This window comes from Anabrus simplex, chromosome 5, assembly GCF_040414725.1.
Source record: "Anabrus simplex isolate iqAnaSimp1 chromosome 5, ASM4041472v1, whole genome shotgun sequence".
NCBI lineage: Eukaryota > Metazoa > Arthropoda > Insecta > Orthoptera > Tettigoniidae > Anabrus > Anabrus simplex.
The window spans coordinates 117,635,477-117,650,386 of NC_090269.1; the positions used below are offsets into that span (position 1 = coordinate 117,635,477).

The following is a 14,910-nucleotide window of genomic DNA, read 5'->3' on the forward strand; positions in this document are numbered from 1 at the left end:
TGAAGATCTGTGAAGATGGGTCCCTCAATGAGTATTGAACCCTCCCCTCTGATGAAGCTGGAAAGCAGAAATAAGATCATTGGGGCCTGAGAAGAAATGGATGTAGAAGAAATGGGACTGATGAGGAGAGAGACAGTCTACTTGAAGTTGGCAGTAGAATCAATAAATCAATCAACACTGGTCTGCATTTAGGGGCAATCACCCAGGTGGCAGATACCCTGTCTGTTGTTTTCCTAGCCTTTTCTTAAATGATTGCAAAGAAACGGGAAATTTATTGAATGTCTTCCTTGGTAAATTATTCCAATCCCTAACTCTCCTTCCTATAAACGAATGTTTGCCCCAATTTGTCCTCTTGAATTCAAACTTTATCTTCATATTGTGATCTTTCCTACTTTTAAAGACACCACTCAAACTTAGTCATCTACTAATGTCACTCCACACCATCTCTCCGCTGACAGCTTGGAACATACCACTTAGTCGAGCAGCTCATCTTCTTTCTCCCAATTCTTCCCAGCCCAAACTTGCAATATTTTTATAACGCTACTCTGTTGATATAGATGTTGATTCCCATAGGGAATATGAAATATTTGTCCTGAATGAGTAAATTTATAATACCAATATAAATGGTCCGTTATTGGACATTATAAATTTTCCTGCTAACTCATTCTTGGTTGCCAGCGTTTCGCCCTCGTGTGCTAGGGTGGGCTCATCAGTTCGTACCTAGCACACCTACCAATACGCTGGCTAGTGCATACCGTGGAGGCCACTGCGTAGGCTAACTGGAGCCACCGGCAGTGCCAATGCACTAGAGACTTTGTCTCATCAGCAAAAATTGATGCCTGCTTGGCCATCAGATGATATAGATGTTGATTCCCATAGGGAATATGAAATATTTGTCCTGAATGAGTAAATTTATAATACCAATATAAATGGTCCGTTATTGGACATTATAAATTTTCCTGCTAACTCATTCTTGGTTGCCAGCGTTTCGCCCTCGTGTGCTAGGGTGGGCTCATCAGTTGGTACCTAGCACACCTACTAATACGCTGGCTAGTGCATACCGTGGAGGCCACTGCGTAGGCTAACTGGAGCCACCGGCAGTGCCAATGCACTAAGAGACTTTGTCTCATCAGCAAAAATTGATGCCTGCTTGGCCATCAGATGATATAGATGTTGATTCCCATAGGGAATATGAAATATTTGTCCTGAATGAGTAAATTTATAATACCAATAATACCAATATAAATGTCCAATAACGGACCATTTATATTGGTATTATAAATTTACTCATTCAGGACAAATATTTCATATTCCCTATGGGAATCAACATCTATATCATCTGATGGCCAAGCAGGCATCAATTTTTGCTGATGAGACAAAGTCTCTTAGTGCATTGGCACTGCCGGTGGCTCCAGTTAGCCTACGCAGTGGCCTCCACGGTATGCACTAGCCAGCGTATTGGTAGGTGTGCTAGGTACCAACTGATGAGCCCACCCTAGCACACGAGGGCGAAACGCTGGCAACCAAGAATTAGCAGGAAAATTTATAATGTCCAATAACGGACCATTTATATTGGTATTATAAATTTACTCATTCAGGACAAATATTTCATATTCCCTATGGGAATCAACATCTATATCATCTGATGGCCAAGCAGGCATCAATTTTTGCTGATGAGACAAAGTCTCTTAGTGCATTGGCACTGCCGGTGGCTCCAGTTAGCCTACGCAGTGGCCTCCACGGTATGCACTAGCCAGCGTATTGGTAGGTGTGCTAGGTACCAACTGATGAGCCCACCCTAGCACACGAGGGCGAAACGCTGGCAACCAAGAATGAGTTAGCAGGAAAATTTATAATGTCCAATAACGGACCATTTATATTGGTATTATAAATTTACTCATTCAGGACAAATATTTCATATTCCCTATGGGAATCAACATCTATATCATCTGATGGCCAAGCAGGCATCAATTTTTGCTGATGAGACAAAGTCTCTTAGTGCATTGGCACTGCCGGTGGCTCCAGTTAGCCTACGCAGTGGCCTCCACGGTATGCACTAGCCAGCGTATTGGTAGGTGTGCTAGGTACCAACTGATGAGCCCACCCTAGCACACGAGGGCGAAACGCTGGCAACCAAGAATGAGTTAGCAGGAAAATTTATAATGTCCAATAACGGACCATTTATATTGGTATTATAAATTTACTCATTCAGGACAAATATTTCATATTCCCTATGGGAATCAACATCTATATCATCTGATGGCCAAGCAGGCATCAATTTTTGCTGATGAGACAAAGTCTCTTAGTGCATTGGCACTGCCGGTGGCTCCAGTTAGCCTACGCAGTGGCCTCCACGGTATGCACTAGCCAGCGTATTGGTAGGTGTGCTAGGTACCAACTGATGAGCCCACCCTAGCACACGAGGGCGAAACGCTGGCAACCAAGAATGAGTTAGCAGGAAAATTTATAATGTCCAATAACGGACCATTTATATTGGTATTATAAATTTACTCATTCAGGACAAATATTTCATATTCCCTATGGGAATCAACATCTATATCATCTGATGGCCAAGCAGGCATCAATTTTTGCTGATGAGACAAAGTCTCTTAGTGCATTGGCACTGCCGGTGGCTCCAGTTAGCCTACGCAGTGGCCTCCACGGTATGCACTAGCCAGCGTATTGGTAGGTGTGCTAGGTACCAACTGATGAGCCCACCCTAGCACACGAGGGCGAAACGCTGGCAACCAAGAATGAGTTAGCAGGAAAATTTATAATGTCCAATAACGGACCATTTATATTGGTATTATAAATTTACTCATTCAGGACAAATATTTCATATTCCCTATGGGAATCAACATCTATATCATCTGATGGCCAAGCAGGCATCAATTTTTGCTGATGAGACAAAGTCTCTTAGTGCATTGGCACTGCCGGTGGCTCCAGTTAGCCTACGCAGTGGCCTCCACGGTATGCACTAGCCAGCGTATTGGTAGGTGTGCTAGGTACCAACTGATGAGCCCACCCTAGCACACGAGGGCGAAACGCTGGCAACCAAGAATGAGTTAGCAGGAAAATTTATAATGTCCAATAACGGACCATTTATATTGGTATTATAAATTTACTCATTCAGGACAAATATTTCATATTCCCTATGGGAATCAACATCTATATCATCTGATGGCCAAGCAGGCATCAATTTTTGCTGATGAGACAAAGTCTCTTAGTGCATTGGCACTGCCGGTGGCTCCAGTTAGCCTACGCAGTGGCCTCCACGGTATGCACTAGCCAGCGTATTGGTAGGTGTGCTAGGTACCAACTGATGAGCCCACCCTAGCACACGAGGGCGAAACGCTGGCAACCAAGAATGAGTTAGCAGGAAAATTTATAATGTCCAATAACGGACCATTTATATTGGTATTATAAATTTACTCATTCAGGACAAATATTTCATATTCCCTATGGGAATCAACATCTATATCATCTGATGGCCAAGCAGGCATCAATTTTTGCTGATGAGACAAAGTCTCTTAGTGCATTGGCACTGCCGGTGGCTCCAGTTAGCCTACGCAGTGGCCTCCACGGTATGCACTAGCCAGCGTATTGGTAGGTGTGCTAGGTACCAACTGATGAGCCCACCCTAGCACACGAGGGCGAAATGCTGGCAACCAAGAATGAGTTAGCAGGAAAATTTATAATGTCCAATAACGGACCATTTATATTGGTATTATAAATTTACTCATTCAGGACAAATATTTCATATTCCCTATGGGAATCAACATCTATATCATCTGATGGCCAAGCAGGCATCAATTTTTGCTGATGAGACAAAGTCTCTTAGTGCATTGGCACTGCCGGTGGCTCCAGTTAGCCCACGCAGTGGCCTCCACGGCATGCACTAGCCAGCGTATTGGTAGGTGTGCTAGGTACCAACTGATGAGCCCACCCTAGCACACGAGGGCGAAACGCTGGCAACCAAGAATGAGTTAGCAGGAAAATTTATAATGTCCAATAACGGACCATTTATATTGGTATTATAAATTTACTCATTCAGGACAAATATTTCATATTCCCTATGGGAATCAACATCTATATCATCTGATGGCCAAGCAGGCATCAATTTTTGCTGATGAGACAAAGTCTCTAGTGCATTGGCACTGCCGGTGGATCCAGTTAGCCTACGCAGTGGCCTCCACGGTATGCACTAGCCAGCGTATTGGTAGGTGTGCTAGGTACCAACTGATGAGCCCACCCTAGCACACGAGGGCGAAACGCTGGCAACCAAGAATGAGTTAGCAGGAAAATTTATAATGTCCAATAACGGACCATTTATATTGGTACGCTACTCTGTTGTCGGAAATCACCCAGAACAAATCGAGCTGCTTTTCTTTGGATATTTTCCAGTTCTCAAATCAAATAATCCTGGTGAGGTTCCGATACACTGGAACCATACTATTTATTTTTCTTTTTGCAGTGGCTTTACGTCGCACCGACACAGATAGATCTTATGGCGACGATGGGATAGAAAAGGCCTAGGAGTTGGAAGGAAGCGACCGTGGCCTTAATTAAGGTACAGCCCCAGCATTTTCCTGGTGTGAAAATGGGAAACCATGGAAAACCATCTTCAGGGCTGCCGACAGTGGGATTCAAACCCATATCTGCCGGATGCAAGCCCACAGCCACGCGCCCCTGACCACACGGCCAACTCGCCTGGTGGAACCATACTCTAGTTGGGGTCTTACCAGAGACTTATATGCCCTCTCCTTACTACAACCCCTATATATCCTCATAATCATGTGTAGAGATCTGTACCCTTTATTTACAATACCATTTATGTGATTGCCCCAATTAAGATTTTTCCTTATATTAACACCTAGGTACTTACAGTGATTCCCATAAGGAATTTTCATCCCATCAATTCAGTAATTAAAACTAAGATGACTTTTACAATTAGTGAAACTCACAACCTGACTTTTAACCCCATTTATCATCATACCATAGCCTGCTGTCCATCTCAGAACATTGTCGAGGTCTCTTTGCTGTTGCTCACAATCTTGCAACTCTGAACAGAATACCATTATCCGGAAAAAGCCTTATCTCTGATTCCAGTCCCTTACTTATATTTTATATATATAAGAAAACATACAGGTCCAATAATACTGCCTTGAGGAATTGCCCTCTTAATTATTACAGGATTAGATAAAGCTTCACCTACTCTAATTCTCTAAGTTCTATTCTCTAGAAATACAGTACATGAAGATGTGGTGATGTTCTTGTCCTTTTGTGTTTTCTTTCTGTATCTCCCTCCTACCACACTGACCAGTCACTGTGTTTAACCTATTACAGTTGAACCTCAATACCTCGAACCTCCATTGCTCGAATTTTCAGTATCTTGAAGTAACTTAAATTTCCCAGCCATTTGTCCTATTCTTCACGTGTATTGTTTTCTCTATTACTCGAAATTCGGTTACACAAATTTTTTGATTTCTCAAAGCAAACATTTCCTCCCTTGAAGCAAGAAATACTCTGTAACTCAAATTTTGTGCAACATTAACAGTGCAATATGGCATTTGTGGTTTGTGAGGAACAGGTAAGGAAAGGGTTACAGTGATGTTGGGAGCTAATATGATGGAAAGCGAAAAACAAAGTTCTAGTGATCAGAAAGTCGGTGAAGCCTTGCTGTTTCTCGGGTGTGAATTAATTACCGGTCATGTATGAAAGCAACCCACAAAGTCGCATATGACAAGCTACACTTATGAATCTTGGCTGTGTGGTATTGACGAGAAGTTTCAATATGAAGGGACGAAAGGTTAAGAGTAACAAAGAGAAGAGACTAACGGATCTTTTTCCAAAGGTTTTAATGGAGGTATAGTTTTTGTTTCACTACTGTATGTACTGCATACTGTCTTCTAAAATGTTACTATAATAAGTGTTATAATTAAAGTGATGCCGTAAAATAGAGTTTGTTTGTATATTTTTAAATACTGTTAAAAATAATTTATTCGATATAAGCCCGTCGATACATATAATTCAATGATGTGTCATGCATGCTCAAAAACGGTATTCCCTATATCTCGAAATTTCGATAACTCAAAATAAAATTTAGCTCTCAAGGTGATTTGAGATATCGAGGTTCCACTGTATGTGTTTCTTTTTGATGTTCCTATCTTTCTATATGTATGGATTAGTAAGCGTACAAATACTTTGTCAAATGAATTCGGTAGGTGCTAAATGAAACTCACTACTCATGCAATTGTGTTGCTACCGGGCGAGTTGGCCGTGCGCTTGCATCCGGGAGATAGTAGGTTCGAATCCCACTATCGGCAGCCCTGAAGATGGTTTTCCGTTGTTTCCCATTTTCACACCAGGCAAATGCTGGGGCTGTACCTTAATTAAGGCCACGGCCGCTTCCTTCCAACTCCTAGGCCTTTCCCATCCCATCGTCGCCATAAGACCTATCTGTGTCGGTGCGACGTAAAGCCCCTAGCAAAAAAAAAAATAATTGTGTTGCCTGCTAATTCTTCTAGAAATTTTGGCTCTTTCCCTCTCTGTCTCTTTCTGTGTTTGTCTTCTATGTTTTTTTTTGTCCACTTCTTACACAAGACAAATAATGAAATATGATTATGCCAGGCTGAGTGGCTCAGACGGTAAAGCACTGGCCTTCTGAGCTTAAGTTAGCAAATCTGATCCTGGCTCTGTCCAGTGGTGTTTGAAGGTGCTCAAATACACCAACCACTTGCTGATAGATTTACTGGCATGTATAGATACTTCTTTGGGACAAAATTACAGAACCTTGCACCTCCAAAAACTGTATAAAAGTACGGTAGTTAGTGGAACATACTCATAAAACCAATATTATTATTTATTATTACAAAGATGATTTTATTTATTTCATTTATTATAGGCCTATTTATTGCATGAGGAGTCAAATAAACTATGACGTTCATCATTTTTCAAAACTTTGCCAAAGATTTATTTTTTATTCATTTAACATATTAAAAAATAAAAAAATCTTTGGTAATGTCTTGAAAAAATTGTGAACTATCATAGTTAATTTGATTCATCATGCAATAAAATGAACTATGAAGTTTCATCAATTTTTTCTTTTTTCAAGACTTTCCAAAGAATAAAGCATTCAGAAGGCATAGACAACATCCTCATATTTGAGTAAGAGTTGTGTGCCTTTCATGTACAAATGTAGTACAAAAATTCCTTTCTTTGAAATCTGTACCAGCAAACACAAGCAAAGTAAATTATAGACTCTTTGGTTCATGTAATCTAGAGTTTTGTAAAGAAAGGTTAAGAGTCTAATTTAAAAAAAAAAAAAAAAAAATACCAAACTCCATGGCACTTAACGTCCTTGAAAGGGCCTTGGCCTGCCCAGCGACCGCTGCTCATCCTGCAGGCCTGCAGATTACGAGGGGTGTGTGGTCAGCATGACGAATCCTCTCGGCTGTTATTCTGGGCTTTTGAGACCGGGGCCGCCATCTCACCATCAGATAGCTCCTCAATTCTAATCACGTAGGGTGAGTGGACCTCGAACCAGTCCTCAGGTCGAGAGAAAAATCACTGACCTGGCTGGAAATCGAATCCGGGGCCTCCGGGCAAGAGGCAGGCACGCTACCCCTACACCACGGGGCCGGCTTAAGAGTCTAATAGAGAAAGGAAAAATTCTAATGAAAGTAAAATCATTCTTTTTAATGGTTTGTGTTTTATAACCAAAGGATAATGATAAATAAATTGGTGGTGGTGATTAGTGTTTTAAGAGGAAGTACAAGTAGGCAAGCATCCTCTATATAACACTAATCAAAGAGAAAATAATGGAAGGGGTCCAACACTTCAAAAAATGAAGGTATCGGCCAAAGAAAGACAAGGGCCACGAAGGGCGACAAAATTAAAGACTCCCTAGGATTCGCAAACCTAATACCATCAGGTTCAGAAAAGAACAAGAGCTGACCAATGAAGATCAGATAGGATAGATGAAAGTCAGGAGCTTGGCACAAGTAAGTGGAAGCAATGCTAAGGGTCCTGCAGTCGCCAACCCACTCTGTAAGATTCAGAGGTCCTGAGGCCCCTTTTAGTCAGCTCTTACGACAGGCAGGGGATGCTGTGGGTGTTATTCTATCACTCCCAGCCACAGGGGAATGATAAGTAAAGTCATCAGTCATGATCAGTAATATATATATATTTTTTTTAACACCTGAATTGAGCTACCATAGACTGCATGTTAACAACCAATCTCATTTTCAGTGTCTAGTAGATTTTACTCGTTTGCTGGCTTTGACGTCCTGCCAGTATCTCTTGAGCCCACCAATCAACGCATTATTTTGCTCTTTTGGTAAAGGTCCTGGTAAAGCAAGCTTGTTTTCATAGTCGTCCTGAAACTATCCCCATCATTGATTTCAACTACAATGTTCCTCTCTCACAGATCTTTCTCACACACTTGGAACCATCTTAACTTGGATGCCTTCAATTCAGAAAATTCCAGATTCTCTTCATTAGCTGCTCGTTATTCATACAGAAGATGTGCCCGTAGAACAGTAGTCTTCTCTTTTTAATTGCTGTTATTATTGGTTCCATCTTGCTGTATGCTTCTTTGTTGAACCTTAATCGAACCTGCCCACCAACCCATCTGTTGCCCAAGATGATGATGATATTATTATTATTATTATTATTATTATTATTATTATTATTATTATTATTATTATTATTATTGATTTAACCATGTCAGTTTGTGAGAGTATTCATTATCATACCTAATCATCATCATCATCATGTAACCCTACCAGCAAATTGGTTAGGACAGTGTCAGATGACCCTCCATTGGAGTTGTCTTCCAAGAATTAGCACTTTTTCTAGCATAGACCCCACCACCACCACAGTTCACTCCTTTCTTTTCCACATCTTCTCAGTTTGTCCAACTTTTTCTTTCTGGGTCTTCCTAATGGTCTGTTGTCTTCTGCTTGTATGTAGGTGGTATTCTTGTGCTATTCACTTTCATAACATATTTGAACCATATGAATAATCTTGATGATCCTACTTTCTTCTCCATAGATCGTAACATCCTCGTACCTCACCATATGATCTTACTTACCAGTCAGTCAAATGCACCTTATAACACACATAAAGAGTGAGTTATCATGTAAAAGTTGAAATAAAAGATGTTATTGACACAGAATGATATAATTTGTCCAGTCAAGTCAAAATCTTAAGATTCTTCAGACCATAGTAAAAAGAAAAGAAAAAAAAAAAATGATCACATTGGAAAGCATGTGCAAGTGTTATGTGCACAACTGTTTGTAATGTGTGCTAGAAAAGGAAATCAGGTTAAATCACTGAACGTGCAAGTGTGTGCTCTAGGTTGTTGGAATACTTAGCTTATGCCATGCCCCAGGTAACACAATGTTTTCCAGACCCTTATTCTTAAGAACTAGACAATGAGAAGCATGACTTCTAACCAATCAGATCACATGCCTTGACATGTTTCTTGCAGAGCATTCATTCCACAAGCCTCAAGTTTACTACTGTATATATTCCTGGCTGTACTTGAGAACAATATATAAGGAGTAATCTCAGTTCTTATGGGTATTTTTTGATAGTAATATATTTTGTTTTAATTATCCAAGCTGATGCATTTCGATTTTGGTAGACTCAAGTCTAGTTTTCATGAAATGGCTAAATCTATTGATCAGATTTATTGTTTGTTTTATATATATTACAAAGTAACACTTCCCCAATTTAGAGGTTGCCTAAAAGACAAAATATACTTTGTACCAGTTAGAAGTGTGTAATGGACAGAAAAACAGAAATCACTCTATTGAATTTAAGAGAAATTCACCGAAGATGGTTTCTTCGAAATGCATCAGCTCATACAATTAAAATAGCAACTAATATCCCAAATATATTATTGTCAAGTAGTTGTGAAAGTCTACTTCTTAAGAGAACATTGTTTCAGAGGTACTGAAGAATTCTATGGAATGATTGGATCTGTAGATATCATTAATTCAACTCTTGGTAAAGCTGTTGGAGGAGCATCAGGAGGATACACCGTAGGACCAAGAGAGGTTGTCTCCCTGTTAAGACAGCGAGGAAGACCGTATCTGTTTTCAAACTCTTTACCACCTCCAGTTGTTGGTGCTGGACTTAAAGTAAGTATTTACTGAGACCAAGTGCATTAACTTGATGAAAATGACTTTTAAAATATTATAACTACTATGGTACTTCATGCTAAAAAGTTATCTCAATGTAAAAATTTGGAAATGGAACAGTACGTTTTGGTAAAAAGTTTGAATAATTAAATTGAGATTTATATAATTATATACGAGGCATGTTTTTTATGTAAGTACCATTTTGACATAGAAAAAAAGGAATGCAATTGGTTTAACAACTTTCTTTAATGTAATCCTGTAGGTACCTTAAACTACTTCTCAAAATAAGTTCCAAGCATATTAAAGCATTTTTCATATTGTGAAACCAGCTTCTAAATTCCATCCTCATAGAAATCTGCTGCCTGATGTGACAGCCACTGCAGCACAGTCCTTTTTGGGTCATCATCGTCGTGGTGCTGACCTCCTAAATGCTTTTTCAAGTGGAGAAAAGTGGTAGACACTAGGCACTAGGTCAGGACTGTATGAAGGATGATCAAATTGTTCCCAACCAAATGAAGCCATGAGGTCTTGGGTTCAATTATCCGTGTGAGGTCGCGCCTTGTCATGAGGGAAAAGAAGCCCCCTTGTGAGCATGTCATGCCGTTTGTTTTGGATTGCATGACAGAGTTTATGTAAGATCTCCCAGTAAGTCTTGCCATTTATTATATCACCCAGGTGCAAAAAATCCACAAGCAACACACCCTGCCTATCACAAAACACAGTGCACATGAGTTTGCGAGCTGAAATTGTTTGCTTGCACTTCATTTTTCTTGGATGATGTTGAGTGTCCATTCTGTGGGTTGCTGTTTTGATTCTGTTTGATCCAGTGTGAGACTCAGTGTTTTGGGGTTCGGTGGTTGGGCTGAGGGTGACAGAGGTGTTGGCTGTCGCTAGTGTCCCACCGAGGTCTGAACGAGGAGGTGTTGTTATTGTGTCGGAGTGTCAAGCGAGTAGCTGGACTGCAGATGATGTGCAAGACAGAAGACTGAGTACTGTGTGTGTGCACTTTTGTGGATTGAGGACCACCGTGAGTCAGTGATTGAAACAGTTATAATTTGAGTGTGCGGGTAATTGGACCTGTGTTAATATTTGATGTTGTATTGGCCTGCTGTTGAATACTGTTGAGCTATTACTGTTTAGTTGTTCACTGCATGTGACTGTGTGAATTACTGGACTGTCTCTGGAGTTGAACCAAGGAACAGTCATCATGTGTTGTGTAGCCAGTAGCACTGTGTTCAAATCCAGTGTTCTACACACAGCTGCTGTATGAGATGACTGGACCATGAGAAGTGAAAGTAAGGATTATAGCCATCCCCATGTAATACCAATGAGTCGGACCACCTGCTGTGCCATAAGGAAGAGAGACTTGTAGATAATATACAGCAATTATTATTGAATGAGGTCATTCATGGCTGAATAGAATTGTGTGTGTATATATGTGTTCTAAACAAAACCTCTCTGGCAACTCACAAATGAAATTACAATGGATTAAAATGCTTTAGTTTATTCAAACACTATTTACAACTTAAATTATGAGTATGCATAACTAATACACTGTGCTACTGCACACATAAATTGCTGCTGAGACCCTTGGCTAAGACAATGGTTCCTAAATACTAAGTACTTTCATGGTTTTTGGAGACGTCAAGGTGATGGAATTTAGTCCCACAGGAGTTCTTTTACTTGCCAGTAAATCTACCGACACTAGGCTGATGTATTTGAGCACCTTCAAATACCACTGGACTGAACCAGGATCGAACCTGCCAAGTTGGGGTCAGAAGGCCAGTGCCTCAACTGTTTGAGTCTCTCAGCTCGGCGTGCTTGACGAGTGCTGCTACTGTTTCACATATCATCAGGTGAACTAAACAGGGCTAAGCAGCTCAACAATATGTGTGTGTATTCATTTATTGGGTCATCCTGAAATAAATTACAGTAATAAAACAGACACTGATTTATTTATAACACTAAATACTAGTGCTTAATACTGATGCAAGTCATTTTACACTGATGTGTCAGTTCTCCTGTAAAAGCCCACTGGTATGGTCAATAATGGATGGGGTGATTGAAGATCGTAGCTGATAATAATATGGCTTATTCTCTTCCTTCTCTGGTGCAGAATGTCCCACTTTAGTTTCCTTATGGTTTTTCTGACAGTGTGAGAGGCCTTCCGTTATCCTGGAGGAAGGAAGCCCAAGGTTTTAAGTATGCACGTTCTTGAGAGAAATATTTCTCCAAACATTTGTTTGAGACTCTGAAAAATTCCTGGGGGTTGGACCACTTCCACAGTCTAAAATTTGATGATAATGCATTGTTCTACACTGGGTATCACTTTCTGTTTGCTCCTCCATCTTGCAGATCTCAGAAAAATCTGAACTGGTTCCTGTCTACCTATGAGAGAGAGGTTTCAATTTACCTCTGTAAGGCCACTACCCTTTTGGGTGGGGTTGTTTGAAAAAAGAAAGAAAGGAAAACACCTTTAAAGAGTAATGAATTAAGCAACTTAGGTTTTCAAACAAAATTCTCTGAAATTAAAAAGCAAGAAGTAAGGAAAGAACAAAACAAATGGGTTGATTTAGCATGTGTCCTTGTTTCCCCTGAATGCAAGTGTTGCAATTTTAACAATTCCTCCGTGGCTCAGGCGGCAGCGCATCGGCCTCTCACCGCTGAGTTCTGTGGTTCAAATCCCAGTCATTCCATGTGAGATTTGTGCTAGACAAAGCAGAGGCTGGACTGGTTTTTCTACGGGTACTCCAGTTTTCCCTGTCATCTTTCATTCCAGCAACACTTTCCAATATCATTTCATCTGGCATTCATTAATCATTGCCCCAGAGGAGTGCGACAGGCTTTGGCAGCCGGCACAATTCCTATCCTCGCTGCTAGATGGGGGCTTCATTCATTCCATCCCTGACCTGGTCACTGACTGGAAAACAGGTGTAGGTTTTTTTAATTTTGGTTAGTTAATATTTACATAAATTCCTCATTCCACAGCAAGCACCTTTCCAACTTATTATTCTACATAAAATGATACAGGGGTCATACAGAACTCCAGATGACATTCTATAATAATTTAAAGGAAAATAAAAATATATAGATGCACTAAATTTGAAGTTATGATATAGGTTTCAGTTAGTAACCAAGCGGAGTGGCCGCGGGAGAGAAGTGGGTTCGAGCCTCACCATTAGCTGTCTTTAGAATCGTTTTCTGTGGTTTCCCAGGCAAATGCCAGGACAGTTCCTATTCATAGGCTACAGCTGATTCCTTCCACCTCCATACCCAATTTCATACACCATCATTCATTTCATCTTCATTAGCTCCTCAATTAAGGCTGGCATCAGGAACAGCATCCAGCCATAAAAACATGTCATTTAATTCCATCTCACCTCATCCCTGGCCCTGTATTAGGAAATGGGATTAAGGGGTAGACATATGAAGGTTGGATCTTTAATAGTGCAACACTGTTGTAGAGAAGCCATGTGATGGATCCTAAATGTCGCTGATAGCACATGTTAGTTACATACCTACCTTATCTCAGAGCACATGAACTCTCCCTTCCCACATCACGTGCATGCGAACTGGGGAGAGGAACAAAGCCTCGTGTTAGCTGGTGGTGTAAGGTAGTGTTGTCATGATGTTTTTGAAACAGGAACAACGGGGTTGGATAAAGATTGAACCTGCCAGAGAATGTACAGCATGACTGTGTTATCAAGGTCTTCAAGAGACTTGCGGCGAATCTGCATTGTCTCATAGAACAGTGGCTCGGTGGGTAAAAACCTTCAGCGAGGGACACCAAAATGTGGCAGACATGCGTCGGGGTGGTCGTCTTATTGTCAGTGAAGAAGAAGTGCACGCTCTTGCCGCATTACTAGACGCTGATTGACGCCATACGATTCAAGAGCTGGCCCATGACATTGCAATAGTGCATATGACTGCTTCACATTCTGAAGGAATGGCCAGGCATGAGAGAAATTGCATCACAATGAGTTCTGACGGAAATGCATAAATGGTTACAATACTATGCTGCTCGTAACCACTTGGAGTGCTATGAGCATGGAGAAGAGGCTTTCTTGATTAATAACTTGATTAATAAATTTCATGATGTTCCGTATTGATATCTATAGTATGTCATAGAAAGAAAGAGATCCACCTTATCAATACTAAATGTAATGTTGTTATTTAAAACAGGACCGGTTTCGACTTATTACAAGTCATCTTCAGCTGTCATTTACATACACATTAGAATACATAATCAAACAGTTGTATCTTACAAATAAACATGTCTTGTTTGATAGACATTAGGTAATATGTCTAGAAGTGAAATTCTGCTTCTTACATCTAGGTTTAAAGTATCAAGAATATTAAAAAGATATCTATCTTTAACACATTAAAAAATTAAAAAATTACAACACATGATAAAATTTGTTGTTTACACCTGACATTGAATATAGCATTATCGTTCGAGTTTTACTAATAATAGTTCTTTAAAAGGACTTTTTTATTGCATTGTTTTTAGTCGACTAAATATGCTTAAATGTAGCCGCATGTGCTTATACAGATACTTCTTATTAGGCTTAGACTTTGTCAAATGAGTAATGTGAATTCAAAGATGAAATTACAAAAACAAAGTGAAGTGCGTTTGAATTAATAGTGATCTAGGTAATTGTAACCTCTGTTGAATAACTCCTGCAATTATATACTATTTGAAATACATTTCATGCAAAGAAGACGTTAGCACACTTCAATATATAAAAGTTGAAAGGTATAA

The 14,910-nt window shown here is 40.1% G+C and overlaps 1 protein-coding gene across 2 annotated transcripts in view; it reads left to right on the plus strand.

Moving 5' to 3' along the window:
* Positions 1-14,910, plus strand: part of Gcat (Glycine C-acetyltransferase) — a 58,445-nt gene that overhangs the window by 23,729 nt on the left and 19,806 nt on the right. For both annotated transcript variants that reach the window (XM_067148312.2, XM_068227742.1), the window contains one exon: positions 9,956-10,148. In XM_067148312.2, coding sequence (XP_067004413.1) covers positions 9,956-10,148 — 193 coding nt within the window. The remainder of the gene's footprint in view (positions 1-9,955; positions 10,149-14,910) is intronic.